The 17,595-nt window shown below is 41.0% G+C and overlaps 1 protein-coding gene across 2 annotated transcripts in view; it reads right to left on the bottom strand.

Annotated features, from left to right (window-relative positions):
- Nucleotides 1-187: 187 nt before the first annotated feature.
- The window catches only part of LOC124299238 (ecdysone-induced protein 78C), a 53,685-nt gene continuing 36,277 nt past the window's right edge, over nt 188-17,595 (bottom strand). For both annotated transcript variants that reach the window (XM_046752303.1, XM_046752302.1), the window contains 5 exons: nt 13,178-13,302; nt 8,652-8,793; nt 8,203-8,492; nt 7,811-8,110; nt 188-7,678 (listed from right to left, as the gene is read on the bottom strand). In XM_046752303.1, coding sequence (XP_046608259.1) covers nt 7,307-7,678; nt 7,811-8,110; nt 8,203-8,492; nt 8,652-8,793; nt 13,178-13,302 — 1,229 coding nt within the window. In that variant the 3' untranslated portion in view covers nt 188-7,306. The remainder of the gene's footprint in view (nt 7,679-7,810; nt 8,111-8,202; nt 8,493-8,651; nt 8,794-13,177; nt 13,303-17,595) is intronic.

The following is a 17,595-nucleotide window of genomic DNA, read 5'->3' on the forward strand; positions in this document are numbered from 1 at the left end:
CACAACCGGATAACACGTAGATGTCCCCGGATAATATACCCGTTTTGCAGGAGTCTCACTGAACCATCTTTTGATTTTTGTACAGTTACAACGATCCGGTAATTATTACCCTCTACCTATATTTCCACGCTTTTTGCGACTTCGCACACGAGGCCATTCAACCAGCAGAGGAAAGTAACACGCATAGTTTGAATATAATCCTTCCATACCCCATGTTTATTTCGGCAATGCCTTTTAGATGAAAAAGTACAACACCATTTCTCGAGAGGGACAATACATTATTACGGGGCAGTGCAAACAGACCGCAGAAAGTATATAATAATCACTTAAATATAATAAACTTAAAGATAGAAATATTAATGGTAATATGATCGAACCTTAGTAAAATAGAAAAAAAAATAAAAAAAAATAAAAAAACGAACTCACAAACAATAAAATACAATAATTAACGATGAATAAAAAAGTGTATATATTATTTTATATGATTTTTAAATTATCATGTATTTCGGATTTCCTATTATATAATATATATAATATATATATGTATGTAGAAACATGCAAATGCGATTGATAATGCTCAACCGTACTTATAATTTTCTTTTATCTATAATCAACTACATATCGTTACTTCAGCTCTACGTTGAAACCAGTTAAATGAACTCATAGCCAAATCCATTTGTCGTATTGCGAAATCAATTGATTCTCAAAGACGTAGGGTAAAAATTATTGCTACCGTGGAGGTATAGGTACTTTTAATGGTGTTTTAATTCATCTCCAACCGCTACAAGTAAATAACGTATACCCCGACGATTGGGGTCCGTAAGTATATGTTATACAATATTAGTGAACGGGATTAGAGAAGATACTGCGTTCAGGTTCTGATTTCAAACATTTCAAAGCTGAGACATGACTGGGCGCTACTTATATTTCTTTCCAACCATCTTAGCGAAGTAGATCAGCTGCTATACTATAACCAATTATCTGCATCCTCAGCAACAAGATAATCAACATCAATTTACGATAAAATGCCTACCTTGAGGGCAGTTTGAAAAGATAAAGGTGAGAAATTGCCAATTATTCAGTAAATGTTATAAAAATTTTTATACAATATCAGGTTGGCCATTGCATTGCTTTTAGAATTTTTCTTTTAATTACTATTCCAAAATAGTTATATTTCGCACTAATCCGCATGAGATTTTTCCATCTTATTCAGTGCAACGTGCAAAATAGAAAACATACAAATGTATATTTTGAAATTGATTTTATTATTGCCATGCTACACAATCCTCTCAGAGGCAACACTTCTTATTTGTCATTTAATTTTTAGATCACGCATTAGATCGATTTGCTTAATTTTATTTAATTACAATTAAGTGTATTCGTTTAAACTTTAGGTTTCTTTTAAGGATTAGTTTTATAATTGGCACCAAGTACTTTGTGAATTTATAGCATGTATATAGATATATGTATATCGTAATGTATTTTTCTAATTTCATTGTATAATTTTTTCTAAACTGCCACTGTACGTTCTGAAACAAACTCAAACATAAATAGTGGTATTCCATTTTTTTCTAATATTTATAAGACGCAGCAAAAGTTCATTGAATTTGCCGATTACGTGTAATATGTATTTGTATCTGTGTATACATGTATACATATATATATTTATTGAAAAAAAAGGTTGCGTAGTTTTCGTACATAATAATCTGATAATAAACGAAGCATAATGGATAGTCTTTTTGCAATTTTCAAAATTTTCTGACAAAATAAGGGTACAAGGTACAGACGCGAGGAATCTGACTAATTGTAAGGATGGAACGGAAAAGTACATCCGTACCATATCTGATAATATACTTTTATCTTTAAAAATGCTTCGGCATTGTGCTGGATCATATAGTGTGCATTATTAACACACTGATCAGTTCCGAAATCATACAACAATCTACTTTCAATCAGATTCTAAATCTCAAGTCCGTTTGTCGTTGTGTATTATATGTATTATTTAGGTATAGATGTGGGAACAATTCTCTAACAGCGCACGAACTTGTAGAAACTTTTCGGTAACGTGGATAGAGCGCTATAAGATTTTAGGTGAATTCCTGAAATTTCGCCGTATCGTTCGTGCTGTTAGGGAAGTAAACGGTTATTATGAAACAGAACGTCCCATATGATGGGGGAAAAAGTAACCGGCATATATATATGCTGTATATTACGACACGTATATAATTCAGATTGCAGAATGATTCAAGCAAAATTCGTACTTGGAGTTTGAACCGCTAAATTGAAAGGTGAACATTTTTAATCGCCTTATACATTACATATACGTTGTTTAAAAAAGAGATAACAAAATCAGTCAAATAGTACGTTTTTCCCCTTCAATCGATATAGTATTGCCGTGCAAAGAAAGTAAAACTATGCACCTTGGGTAAATACTGAAAGTTGTTAAAACGTGCAAACTTCCCATGCCGTCGGAATTGTCCGCAAACCGAGGCACTGAAAATGTGTTCATATATTGTTAACGTGCGTATAACTATACACGGGTGCGATACACGTATGATTTTTGCCCATTGATAACTTCTTCGCTACTTGACAACATACCTATTCGTATATTGTATAACGATTGGTATGTATGATTATTAGTGTTGGATACGACGTTATTACCGATTTGATCAGTCTAATAGAGGTTCTATTGATTTATGTACATATTAATATTATCACCATAACGATAACGATGATAAACTCATTGTCAGATGAAATGTATGTCTAGTAGAGTAATTTCAACAGTGGTACAGCATAGTTAGATCACAGAATAGAGAATCGGTATACGTATGCATGGGATTATGTACGCATGCACGTATACATGTATGTATGTATGTATGTATGTATGTATGTATGTAGACGTGGAATATGCGGCAATGGTGAAACGATCAATGGATAAATGTGGTTAAAACAAATTTCCCTCATTATTGCAGATGAAGAATGTAGTATACACGGTACAGATGACGTGCTTCTATCACATCTACAGTTGAGCGCCGAGTGTGAATAAAACGGTACTTATCCACAAGAAAGATGTGTAATTGATCGTGTCTAATTGGAAATACCAAGGCGTGGTGTGATATATCTACTATTTGGCGATCGGTTAAAATTTCCACCGCTTTGCCAAGAGCTTTTTAAGCAAACCTATACCGTATTTACGAAACGTGTAGCCATGAAAAACCCGAGTAAATATAAATTACCGATTTCTGTACGAGTACCAAAACATATGCCACGAAGCATAATTTCGGCATATGAATAACGGATAAGCCTTGCAAGTGTGTGTAAGAGAGAATCATACGCCGGGTGTTTTTCAAGTATGTATTCGGTTTCTTACTGAACTATAGGAGAATAATGTAAAAATCATAAATCATATTGTAGTAAATGAGTGCGCACGCGTACGTATAGTATTATTTAATGTGAACTTTTTTTTACTTTTCGACGCACTAAATAAATATTATCCATGGGATAGCATAAGATTTATAACTAACTTCTACCAAGCTAACGATTTATAAAATAATTAAATGAAACATTTGTACTTTAGCAGTATAGAGCAGTCGTTTGTAATATAATATATATGAATATTTATTCAATAGACAAAAGAAAAAAAAAAACAAGCAATTCCTTGCGCGAATTTCCCTCCCTTTACCGGTTATCACTCTGTATCCTGTGCGTGTGTCAAATTAAAAAGAACGTTCGCAACAGAATTTCGACAGATCGTCGAAAGGTATATTACGCCCTGGTTACGTCAAATTACTGTAGAAAATAAAACGATATTTCGGAATGCAAAAAATACGAACTTTTGCCGAATTCAGATTTAACTTGACACACGATCTTAAAGTTTAGGTATTGAATACAATTCTCAGCGTATTCGTCATAATATTAGATATACGAGTAAGTATAGCACCGAATTCAAACAATAATAATAATCAACGAAACGTATCAAACGTGTGAAATCAGCCGAAATGATTGGAGTCAAGAAACGTTCACGAATATATATTCGGAAAAAATTAACTTACTTTAGGCGTACCTACTAAAGCTAGACATTATGCTAATGATATATTTGGCCGTTTCAATTTGACAATAACGTAATATATTACCAATTCCAGAACTCCCGATAGCACAACAAAAATCAGGACTAGAAATTTTGAAAGAATTTACACTTATCGCATATACAATTACTTTCTATATATTCTGAAACAACATAATATTCTAATGAAGAATTTTCAAATATACCTTATCGTGTAGATTTACCGTACCACGCAGTGCCTGCAGCCGAGGGTATTTTAATTCCACGAAAAGTTTAAGTGATTCGTTGACTTTTTTTTTTTTTAAGGATAATTTACGGTCGTAAAGTAGAAGATCAAGACGGAGGAAAGATACGTTGAAAAACAAGACGAACAATTTGGAAAAACAGGCGAATGCGAAGAGACTCAATGAACAGGAATTTCTTTAGCCACGGCACTGAGAACGTGTTGCATTAAATCTACACTTATTAATAACAAATATATTATATTGAACTGTAATATCCTTTCATAATATATTAGATAGGTATGATATGTTTATTCACAACTTGATGTGAGCGCTTAAAATTGAGATTTTATATCGTGAAGATAATAATGATATATATTTATATATATATAATGTATGTGTGTGTGTATATAATATATATATATAATATATAATTGTTGATTAAGTACAATCTCTATGTAACGTTAATTTCTCTATCAAGAACAGCAATAATATTATTATTTTTTTAAAAAAGTAATAATATAACTAATAATAATAATAATAATAATAACAACAATAATTCCATAGTACGTAATATTATTATTATGAGTTATTCTAGTCATTGTCAGAGAGTTATTAGTGTTCAGAGCATGAAAGAGAGACCGCCGTTTGAGCCGAAACATAAATCCAATCGAATTAACCAAGGCCCGAATTCTCCACACACCAAATTCAAATTTCGTTGCAAGTTCGCCAACAAGGTTTGCAAGTATTTAAACTAGTAATTTTCATTTTAATATTTATATCGCGAAACTTCATTAATTATCAATTAGCACATTACAACTAGATCAATGCTGGCTCAGCTCGATTGCATTTCTGTTTCAGTACAGAGCGCAGTAGGTATATCCTAAAGTGTAATTTTCTATTCTACATCGAGTAATAAAAATAGATTGCATAGATCAAGATTCGTAGCGCATGCGCCTAATAGATATATATGTATGTATGTATGTACGTATGTATTCATACGCCCTAGAGGAATTCCTTAAGTCTTCGGGGATTTCCTAGTACTTTAATTTCCGATATTTATATATTTCACTATATTATATAGTTCATGTTACGTGATATATTTAAATAGTTAATTGATGGATTAATTTCTCTTTCCAACCTATAATATCTCCTTAAGCTTATATTATATGTATTATTAGAACTTTGAGTAGGACAGTTGGACTGTAGAGTTTATAATAAAGTTCAGGTTGATGTGTCGAGTGAGCTTCGGACGCCAAGCCCGCCTTCCAATTTGTCAACCGAATCTCCAATCGGTCGGCAATTTTCATCAAATTGCATTTCTGTCTGTCGGAGCCCGATCATACGCTTAAATGCAGCCCAAGATGGGAACAACGAAACTTTGTGACGGATGAGTATTAATTTGTAGCATAATCGTAACGTGTGCGCGCGCGCGCGCGCGCGTGTGTGTGTGTGTGTGTGTGTGTGTATTGTATACGTACGTACTAAAAGGTACAGATGTATAACTGTACTTATTTGTTGTCAAGCCTGTATGATTGATCAATGTAATATTCGCAGGGAAAGGCGGTTGGTATTTTTTCGCGATGAAAATAAAGCGGCTAGCAATCGGGTCGATGGGTCGGATAAAGCTCGCAGACGTTTCACATACGTTACTCAATTAATTACTGGGCTGCGAATGAATCTTCAACGAATTCGTACGAATCAATATTACCTGTGTACGTTTGTATGGGGGTATATGATCTGTCGACTTGATAATATAACGCGTGATATGATAACATTTGTCTCGATTGATGAACCATACGCACAGTATGTGGCATGTGTCGGAACAAAGATATAATACAAGAATATACAATATTCAACAATCAGTGCATTTTAATTGCATGTTTCAATAATAATATATCCTAAGTGTTGTATAATAATGATATATATTCATCGTTTAACAAGTAGTTACACTGAAATTGAGCTTTGTCCACTTATTTTTGCTATACCGATGAAAACTATACACCGCATAAGGTATATTCGACTCTGTTGACCCGCTAACAAATCGTCTAATTATAACTTCCGCATTGAGTATTTGAATTGATGTTTAAGTACGAGATGAATTGTGATAAATTTCACTTCAAAATTCTGACTTGTTCTTTCAGATTTATAATTTTATCGCTCTGACACCAAAAACATATTAGGTATATTTGTTTTTCGATCACCTCATCATCGTCAGTTTATCTCAGAGGAAACTAAATTACGAATTCCTTGTGATTTATCATGTAACATGTTTAGTTGAAGAAAGAACGAGAAAGAGACTATTGACGCGTCGTTCTTCTTCATTATAAAATCAAATAGAATGAGGACGTCACACGAGTCACCGACCCTCTGCATGGTATACATAATATTAGCACAATTTGATCGGACGATACCGAAAATGAAAGGGTAATTCCATAGACGAAGTTTGAAATTATACTATACAATGCGCTATAGACGGCAGACCCCGGTATCAGCTCGTACCGGAACATCTATTGAGCAAAAAGGCGTTGAGAAAAAAAAAAAAAACTTTTCTCCTCGAAAGAAAGTTAATCTCAGTTCAAAGTAACGTCAAAACGTGTAGCGGTGTATCGATATTTTGGAGAAATAATTGAGGAAAAGAATAACGTGGAAGAAAAAGAACAAGAGGACCACGCCCCAGCAACGTTTAGCAACGGGGCACCTATACCTATTGCTTCATCTCACGTAACCGTTTCTCTGCCTTATTTATGCTGTCCGAGCTAGAACGCTTTTCACCGACATTTCTACGACCAGTCGTTGTGACACAGAGAAGCAAGATATCCGAGCATGAGTTATCGGAATTATCGAAATACCCCGGAAAAGGCGTGGCGCCGAAAGTTCTCCTTCCGGGCAGTTGTGTCACAAGACCGGCTTTGCGATCGGAGGATTGATTAACCACCCCCGTAGTAAGAGAAAGATAAAGAGATACGTAGACGATACTTTCCGCACAGCCGCAGAGCAAACGGATGAAACGATGAAAAATTCACTGCAGGTCTTCCTCGCATTTCGGAATGTCGAATATTTCGGCAAAGAGCGGCGGTAGCCTCAGCTTCGGCCAGTTCCTTCGGAACCAGTCCAACAGGTTGGCGTGGCGGCTCCCCAGGGTTCTTAGCTCGGGCAAACGTTGGGCAACGCTAGTGGCTACGCTAGCCTCGCTGGTGGCGTGACTTCTCGCGGCCTGGACGCGGAGGGCCTCGAGGAGTTTGTCCTGCAGTCTCTGCACGGCCTTAACGTCGTTAAGCCCGGGCCTCTCCCCAAGGAGGACAGCACCCGAAAACAGGCCCAGCTCCGTGTCGGTTAATTGATGCGCGTTTAGGGAGGCGGCGAACTGCAGAACCGCCGAGACGAAATCCGGCTGTCGAAAATAACGTCGGTGGTTGAACGAAAGCAGGTATCATGTAAGACTGAATAACTATATGCAGCGATCGCCTAATCCATCTTCCCGCGGCTCCGTCTGTAAGGGCGCGACGCACGTGTAATCTCTTACCTCGTACATGAGTTCCATTTGGTGTCTCGTGATGTAGGTGCCGTCGTCGAAGGTCATCGTCGTGTCGGATACCATTTTAGCGACGTGGGTGAGCCAGATTTCGAAGAACCCGACCTTGATCAATATCAGCTGGTCGTCCTGGGTGAGATCGCAGAAGCCGGGTACCCTCTTGGCGAACTCCACGACCCTCTGAACTGACGGCGTTACTCGGGCAGCGAACTGTTGCCACAGCCAAATTCTCTGCGACTCGACCGTTTCCGCTGTCGACGAAGCTGCCTCCGGATCTTCCGGACTCGCCGGCTGAAATACGGGCGGAAAGGACGACGTTAAGCAACGCTGCTCTCTGCATGGGGAGGAAGATCCTGATTGATAGAAGGGGAGGATTTCGTTACCGGCATGACCATCGGCTTCCGAACGAGTCCTCTGGTCAGTTCCTCCGTGAACCCGCAATGGGCGTGATGGGCCTGAGAAACTGTCAGGATCACGTCGTAAACTGCCAGCTGTTTCGTATCGGCGTCGGACTGATCCGGTTCCACGGCGGCCGGCGGCACCCTGTCGGTCGTCGACGGCGGTGGCTGCGAATTTCCGGTACCCGTTATCGGCTGGACCCCCGTTGTAGTCAGGACAGCGTCGTCCTGGCCTCTGTCGCGCGAACGTTTCGGCACGCGTCCGTATCTCACCGCTGTCGGAACATGGTTGAATGTTAATGGTCGTTATTGTTGATAGGTTTGAAAAATGTGGGCGGACCTCGTCACGAGTAATTCTCAATGACGACCGTGTTGTACGGAGTTATCATTCCAACTCCCGAATGCAATGAGTATAATTTTCTGTAGGTACTCACAATCCCTGGACATCCCTACGGCGAGACACTTCTTGAACCTGCAGTACTGGCAGCGATTACGATTCAGTCTTATCACTAGACATTTGCCGTCCCGAAGACACCTGTATTCGATCTGCTTCTGTATACTTCGTCTGAAGAAGCCCTGAAGCAAAATAAGACATCTATAAGCGGCGTGGAGAAGTTTACATTCGAAGTTTCATATAGACGTTATTTTTCTGATCGCGAGATACCACTTCCGGGACTTACATGATTTAACGAGTAATGAATACGGTGTAAAATTAAATTCGACCGCGAGCATTCAAGTATGTTATACCCGAGAGACTGATGTTGTAAAATTTCGAGGTGATTTGCTCGAAATATCTGAATACGAAAGACTTTACCAATTTCAACTTATCTCAGACGAGAGTGCAGAATGAATAAATATTATTTTTTGCTGTTTCGCTTCGACGAAATAAATAATACCTTACATAGTGCGCACATACGTTGTTTACTTGAAAAGGGAGAATTCGTTAGATCAAATTCAGCACGAAGCAGGAACGAGGTTGTACCTCGATATACCGATATACCTTGGGCATCGAACGATTTCGGAAAGAAAATCTGTTATGGAAGTAATGACAATTTTAAATCTGGAACGAGAACGATCCTCGACTCGGCACGCGACGTACCTGTAAGAGAACCGATCGACGGCACGTCCGTGAATTTCGCAGCAGGACGAACGCTTGTAATTTTCTCAACGCCAACGGACTTGACGTGACGTGACTCCACCTCTTGGATAATTTGTTCTTATCGTTAGTCGCATCTGTTTGGTGCGACGTTATCAATATATACGCTATACAGCAATGGCCGACTGAAACATGCCAACGAAGGCAGCGAACGGATGGCCGGAGTCGTATTAATGCCACCAATGTGATTTACCATCGTTACCATGTATGATCAATTCATCACGGTCGGTCACTGGTGGAAATTGTCCCATTGGTTATTTTCTAATTTCGTATTTTTCCATTTCACGTCCTAGTGCGGTGGTCTACGTACGAGTCTCTGCGTACACGTTCAGCTAGAATCCATGCCACTTTCATTCCCCTGGCGTCCCAGAGACTTATGCATAATTCAATTTTATTTATCTACCCCTGCAGAGTATGTAAGTACTACCTACGATGCGACGTTGCAGGGACAGCGGCACATGGGTCATGAAAAATGGAACCCCGATATCGCCTCTCTGCAACGTTATTTTATCTTTCCATTCTCTCGATACTGGCTATATACGTACAGACACTATACCTTCCGGTCGCTCCTCCCTTTCCTTCGCAATAATAAAAGTATCGGCAGCCTTGCATACCCTCGGCAGAAAAAAGGAAATAACATTTTGCCTCGCTCCCTCACAAGCTGGCGGCCCCTTTTACGAATACATTCTTAATGACTAGGGTACCATAGCAGACCCTAGTCCACTCTGACCAAGTATACCAATCTATTCGCGTTTGACTCGATTGTGGTCCAAAACTTGAAATTCAATATCCGCCCATGTTAGCGGAATGCTTAAAATCTGAAAGAAGCGAATCGGAGAAAATTACGGCGAGAGTCCCACTGGAATTTCGTTTACTCCCGATATCACTTGTTACGGTAGATATACACCACGTATTGAAGAAATCTTGCGAATGACGAATATGCATGTATTGCACGGCGACGCTCTTTTTTCCATTGGAGGATTACAACGTTTATCACAGTCAAAGATGAGATCGGTAATGTGTGATTTTTAATACGCAGTTCGTGGAGCAAAACAGTGCCGCGGTAGTTGAGCTTGGAACTCTCAGTACAGACTCTCAACTTTGAATAGTGAATCGAAGTGCCGGAAAATTGCAATGTGTCATGATGTTTCAAGTTTTCAACGAAACTTCATTCAAGTGCGTTGGCACACAATGTCAATTGTGTGCGAAGTTGGACCTCACAATAATTAGTGGAAGCTATTTAGAAGCGGAAATATTGTAGGAAGCATACGATTTTGAAAAAACGATTTTTGTCCAAATTCCATTACGACGTTGCAGCTTAAGAGTTATTGTGTGAAATAAAAATTTAAAATCATAAAATATTCGAGAGCAATTCTTTCTCGTCTGGCTCAACGGCTGGTATATATACGCTGAAGTTGGGTTGCGTGAAAAATATCATGTAACTACCCTCAAACAAACATGATAAAATATGGGAAACTTCAGATGGTCAATAAATAAGTTGAGAACTTAGCACGGCGCTGTGTGTATGTGTGATAATAGTTAGAGAAAGTGACATTGAAAAAACACGATTAGCATTCACCAACTTGTTAAGCAATGCACAAATTCGTCTCGTCTGGCTGATCCCTTTGGAAATACTCTATACATTCAGAATTTCGTTCACGATTGAGGACGTGTAATTGACAAAGATTATGGTTCGATATTCCAATATAAGTATAATCGACTCAGAATATCTATCGCGTAAAATTATTCGACAAGTCAACGTGCAAAATTAAAATTAATACGAAACGTGTAATATTCGATTGGGTCTCGTTTTATTCGGTACAAGTTTTGCAATTATTCGGGGTTATGAAGGAGGAGGCTATCGGTTGTTTGGAACAAGCACAGGGCACGATCATGAATTGCTGGCAGTCAAAATGTATGCCCGGTAATTGATGCGGCGTTCGCGTTAATTAACGAATTGTATGTACAGTGTGCAAAACAATCCAGCGTTAAACAAACGGGCGGAAAGGTGTGTGGGAAGTACCCCCTGACGGCCAATACCCTAGCCAACGTATATCATCACCAATGTACATACGCGAATTACCCACATCCCAACCAATACGGTTACGGTTGGTAGGTATAAACTAAATCAATACGTCGTCTCCCAGCAAAAGGTTATACAAGATGTGGACGAAATATGTGTTGAATCTGTATGCTTTTAGGATGATTTTTTTCATGGAGAGGCGTTCTTGCGATTAATGGTATTAACCCTTCGCCTGCACACTGCTGCCGCGACCCGTTGACTGCATATGGGGGGGATATTTCAAGAATTGCGAACTTTTTGAAAAACAAGGCGGAAACAATTTTTGTAGTAAATTGATTAAACTTTAATTCTGTGCAGTCAGATTTGCAAAAATAAAAAATATAATCGTCGAAAAACGTGCTTGAAGCCGACCGTACGGCACAGCGCTATTTGAATTAGTACAAAGAAAAATTTGGGATCAAAATGATCGCGTATGCAGGCGACGGGTTAACGTCAACGCGCACTATGCGAAAGCGAAGCGAAACGAATGTTTATCGGAAGTGGAACAAAGGTTTTATAAACGATCGAGATTATTTGAATGATAAATTACTGCAATCCCGATCGTTTGCAGAAGCTTTAGTCCACTTCCGATAAATTGGGGTAACTTCGTCTTGCTTCCGATACCTTCCGACGGCTTCGTCCTTCTCTCCGCTTCGGCATGGTGCGCGTTAACTACCGTTGTCACACCACTTCTGCATGCGGCTGGGCGTGTGCTATTAGAAAAGGCAAAGTAGTAACAACCGTCGTGACCAGCCGCTGCCTGGCGCCCGTGAATCGGTGATAGAGGCGAGCACAGAGTCGGCTGAGACAAGTAGAGAAGCCGGCGTGGGAATCAGCCGCTTCGAGTAGAAAAGCCGGCGTGCGGTCAGGCGCGCGCGTCACCCTCGCAAACGCGTTGACGCCTTTGGCGGAAGAGGAGAATAGAGACCAGAAAATAGATGAGAAATACGGAGAGGAAAATTTTCTGACGGCTGTCAACGTTGCTGACCACGATATACGATGATTTTTCCCCATGTTGTAAGTACGAGGTTCCACTTTTCGTGATCTCGTCCGTAGGATATTGGACGGAAACGTACCGGAATAATAAACGATTGGGAAAATTGATATGTTGCTTTTGTGGTTTATTCCAATTTCACGTGAAGGGCCCGCGGCGACGATTCATTATAATTTTCCTCGATACACGCGCCACTCGTGGCTTAGACTTGAAATTCTGTAGCCAACCGGATTCGCAGAGTTAAACTATAATTCACCGTTATACCGCCGGCTCAGCCGCAAGGCTTCCCTATTCCAACTTTGACTGAGACGACTGAAGCAGGCTCGATCACCGGATTCTGTACTTTGAATTCCTTTTAGATTACTTTTCCACGAGTCTTGTCGTATGCTTGAGAATGGATTTTGGCATTCTACCCTCTGTTCGGAATCACTTACTTACATACATTTGATTTCTGTATTTTTATGTACACGAAAGTGGATAATGGATAATCGTTCAATCTTCACGAGAAAATTACAGCCGCGGTCATTTTTTCCAACATAGTGATTGTTCGTCGAAATAAAGAATCGTAAATGGCAAAATTGCAGGCTAAAATGCGCTGTGCTTTTTTCTCCATGCGAAAGAACACCCTCGGTACGTACGAGGGCGCTAATACCTCGCAATGGTTGACAAAATAGGTTACACACAGACATGCACCTACGTAAGCAAACTCGGATCGGTCGATTGATTTCTCATCGCTAATGGTGCTTACCTTGCAACCTTCGCAGCTGGTAACTCCGTAGTGGTAACCGCTGGCCTTGTCACCGCAAACTTTACAGGGTACAAAACTTTTCGCTGGAGTCGAGCTGTTGGAGTCCGCCGCGGCGTAAAGTTGTTCTGTAACAAAAATAAAGCATTACGATTTTGTTCTTTCTACTAAATCGGTCAGTAAAGTAAATTATTAGTTATGCCATCGTATATCAAGATAAAGAACAGTATCGATTCACCTCATCGTTACAGAAATAAGTTTGAAGATCGTAAAGTCTAGAGATAAAATGTGAACAACAATACCGTGAAATTCATTTATATCAAATTATAACAGAATGAGAAATATATTGCTAAACAAACGACAAATTTTATGCTTATCGTTAGTTGGATCATATTACGCTAACGTTACGAAATTCAAACCCGCCATTATTTTTCACGTGGATTACCGTAAAAAAGAAATGGGATTCTCGAGGCGCCAATATTGCTCTTGAGAAAATTGCAACAATCATCGCGTGTCTCACGTGTGCCACCTGTGAGCTTGACGGTCGATTCCGTGAATGCAACGCTCGGTGCATTCATAATACAGAAGAAGGGCAAGGCAACGGGAGCCCTGTCAATGAGCGTGTATATGTATAACGGCATTGGCTCGCGTCACCGTTAGGGCGAGGTATACGTACAAAGGAGAAAAGATGGCGGGATAGAAAACGATTGCAACAGGAAGACGAGAAGATGGAAGAAAAAAGAAGAAAAAAGAAGAAAAAAAACTTGGCAAACTAGGAAAAAGAGAAGACGATCGTGGCGAAGGGACCGTTCAGCGTCTCCCAAAGGTCTGAAAACTCGACCTCCGACCGGTCTGACTTGCTCGAGTCCCCACAAATATGCTTACATCCCCGAAGGGGGGGGGGGGGGGGGGGGGGAGTAGATTGGCTCATCGCGCCGGATCGCAGTTGCAATAGTACTTAACTGCGCAAATATAACAGTTAGAGAAAAGAAAACTGGAGGCCTTATACGTAAAGAGATGGAAGGAGGGGTGGATAAGAAAAACGCAAAACGCACACGCCTTTGTCAGCAATACCGTTTCAACGCTCAGCGGTTACACAGTTTTATTTTACTCAAGACCGGGAAGTTTTCGATTTCTCGGAAACGTGGTCTTTCCTTCGGTCACACCCTCTGCAGCTTGAGAGACAAAGCGAGCCGAGGTATTCGCTCCTTCGTTAATGACTCGCTAACGAGCTGGGGCCTGGCGTGGCGTCTTCGCTTCGTGTATAGCGTTTGCGCCTGTACTTTGTAGTTAAGAATCATTAGCGGCGACAAGTACCGCGGTATTATAATGCAACCCAATATTTTTCCTGAACCTTTTTGCACGTGAAACTTGTCGTTCGTCGACGATGTACCGCTAATTCTCTTGTTCGTCGTACTTGTCGAGGAACAATTTCCCGTCAGCAGAATAGATCACGGAGCGTTCCTCGGCCTTTCATAGTTCTGATAATCGTGCGGAGGTTTCCACGCCGCCGCGTCAGAAGCAGTTTCCAAACCGTAGTGAATCCTCCTCTTGCTTCTCCTCCTTGTTCCATATCTAAAAACAAGACTGCGAGATGTCATCCACCGCGAGCTTGTCCTGTCACTCGTCAATCTCGGAGAATTCCATGATTCGATGAGAGCTTTTTCTAGTTTCCCGGAGTCTGTGAACCCGTCCTCGACGTGTATACCTCGGGTATACAAAAAACCGCCGTTACTTCGGCGAGATTCTCAGACGGAAAGACGACGCCGGTATAAGCGAGGAAATCCATAAAGAGGCATCGTCGCTGCTGCAGCCGTTCACTGCTCGGGTCTGCGGGCTTTCGTACGATTCATCTCGAGGATGACTCTGGTAATTGGTGGTAGGATCCGCGGCTCGGTAAAACTCGACCAATTACCTTATATGATGCATTTATCAACGTAGATTTTCCGTCAACTCTCTTACCGTATACCGATTGAGCGATCATTCGCAGCACGAATACCAATTGTAAAATCCCATCTAATGTATAACTAAATTGATCGCTTCCTTCGTACAGTCGTTTTCCGCTGAGCGCAATCTTTGAGTAGAAAAGCGGAAGCTTAGTGCTTCTAAGGTAAAAAAAAAAAAAATTTCAGCAAATAATTCTGTCCTGAAATCTGCTCGTTAATCGCGTAAAAAGGATCGGTCGCTGCAATGATTCTGCAAATGCAACTAAACGCTTTACGCGTTTTGCGGCATCTGCAAAATTTGGACCAACATAGGGAAACGTTCCTTTTGCTCATGATTATATAATAGTAAGAATAATTCATTCTTCAGCTTATTCACGTTTTAGGCAGGAAGTTTCGAAGATAAGGTTCCGCACGGCAATTTGCAATACCGCGAGGAAATTGCAATACTCAAAATGGATATTCGTGAGGCTACGTCACGTACCTATCCGAGAAGAGAACGATGGTTGTACAGCTTTTCTTTCGTCTTCGCGTTACGCCTGATGGGTTTCCAGAATGAGGTCTATATTATACACACCGGGCAAGGTAAATTCCGGGTAAGCCGGGTGCTGAACTTGTTTTCCAAAGTGCTTCAAGCTTCTCCCCCCATTTACGGCTCGCCCATCTAGCGGAGGGTTGCTCGCTGGCCTTCGCGAGGTAAAGCCGACTTCGCCGCGTCCCGGCCTCCCCGACGAACTGGGTCATAACGCTCGAGTCGAGTATACCCCCGACTCCTCCTATTTTCATCCCCGATTTTGCACGTATGTTTACTTCTCGCCTGTCCTGCTCTCCGGGACGCTCGTGAAAATATGACGAGCTCGATTACTGTGGCAGTAAATTACATTTAACTGGGCTCCGCCTGCGTGTGGCGAGGAAAGCGGACGACTGCCTCCCTTGATTTCCGGGGCGCGTTTTCCCAGGCGAGCCGAGTCGTGACGGGATCGCGGCTCGGTACAGTGCTGTATTTACATGGTCGCGATGGGCTCGAAGCCGAGGCCAAATGCTCCGTGAAGTATTTCCACGTGATCGGTTGCCAAGTTGGAGATACTGTCTCGTCGAGTTGACGGGGATAGCATAGCGTCGAAAAATGAGTACAGAGTAGCCGAGCCAGGAACGCAAATGGAAAATAGGCACGCGCGAGATATAGTAAAGTAATAAATGATCAGGCGATTGGACGGAAAGTGTCGTGTAGTATAGGCACGCGAGCAATGGCGGCGTGGAAAATGGTTGATTTACCATCCATTTTCACCCGTGGAATATAAAATGAAAAGCCGACGTCATTCCCGCACGTACTCGTTTCGCCATTTCTGCCCCTCTCTGTCTTTTTCGCACGAATACGGATACGTGCCCGCATCTCTTTTTCCCTCTTTCCCTCTGTTTAATGCATATTCAATGTCCTCGCCGTTCCACCGTATGACATGCCTCCCTTTCCTCCCGCTTCCAGTCCTCTGATCAGCACTCTACCTTCCCGTTTTGCACGCTTATTTTCACTCCAGCCCTCTCGTGTGCGAATTCACGCTGTTCATGCCGCCGATCCTAAATTCAATTAAATCGTCAGTTATACAATTGATTAATCGTTACAGCGCGATCATGCACCGCAGCGGTTCAAATCACTCGATCAGGACTGTTCGAAAGAACAAATTTCGCCGAGATTATCACATCTGTCTGATTGTTAGACATGCTGTAGGTATACGCGAGACGCATAAGACACGATGATTTGACCACCGAAGGAAGAGTATGGCTCGTTACCTCGTTATTTTTGTCACCTCAAAATCAGCCTGCAGCTTATTCTCCAGAATGAAGACCGCAGGATTCTCGCATTTATAACTTTGAGGCGGGAGTTTGCTACAGACGAAGTTACGTTCCTTGTCTTCGGTAGTGTGGACGTAAAACTTTTTACGATCTCTGGACTGACCTTAATGGAGGAGAGAACGTTGTAGAAGCTTCAGCGAAAGCTGTTGGATTCTTTCTCTGAGGTATAAAACTGCATAATCATCCATACGTTTAGAGAAATCAATCTTCCAAGAATCGTCCAGTAAACTGTCAAAGCGTTCGAAAACATCGCTTCTATGAAAAGGTAAAGGAGATTGTACGTACGCACATTTTCTGTCTTAAATGCAGCTATTGGAATAAATATTACCGTATACATAAGATAATTGCGAAACGCAAAACTAGGGTCTTCGGCAAATTTGCTATACATCACCGTATTTTCCACCTCGCGTAAGACGTAAAATAGAATCGTAAACGATGCAAAGGTGTAGGACCGTAGATTGCTGGTGGCGGTGGAGACGGGAAATTTCTTTTCATATTTTTGTCTTAAGAATCGTGAAATACTATTGTTTGAAGAGTCAACTTGTATAAAAGTATACTTACTCAAATCTTCGATCAAATTTTGCAACGGACTAGAATGGCCGCCAACATGCCGTTCGATATTTCAAA

This window comes from Neodiprion virginianus, chromosome 2 (assembly GCF_021901495.1).
Source record: "Neodiprion virginianus isolate iyNeoVirg1 chromosome 2, iyNeoVirg1.1, whole genome shotgun sequence".
NCBI classification, from domain to species: Eukaryota; Metazoa; Arthropoda; class Insecta; order Hymenoptera; family Diprionidae; genus Neodiprion; species Neodiprion virginianus.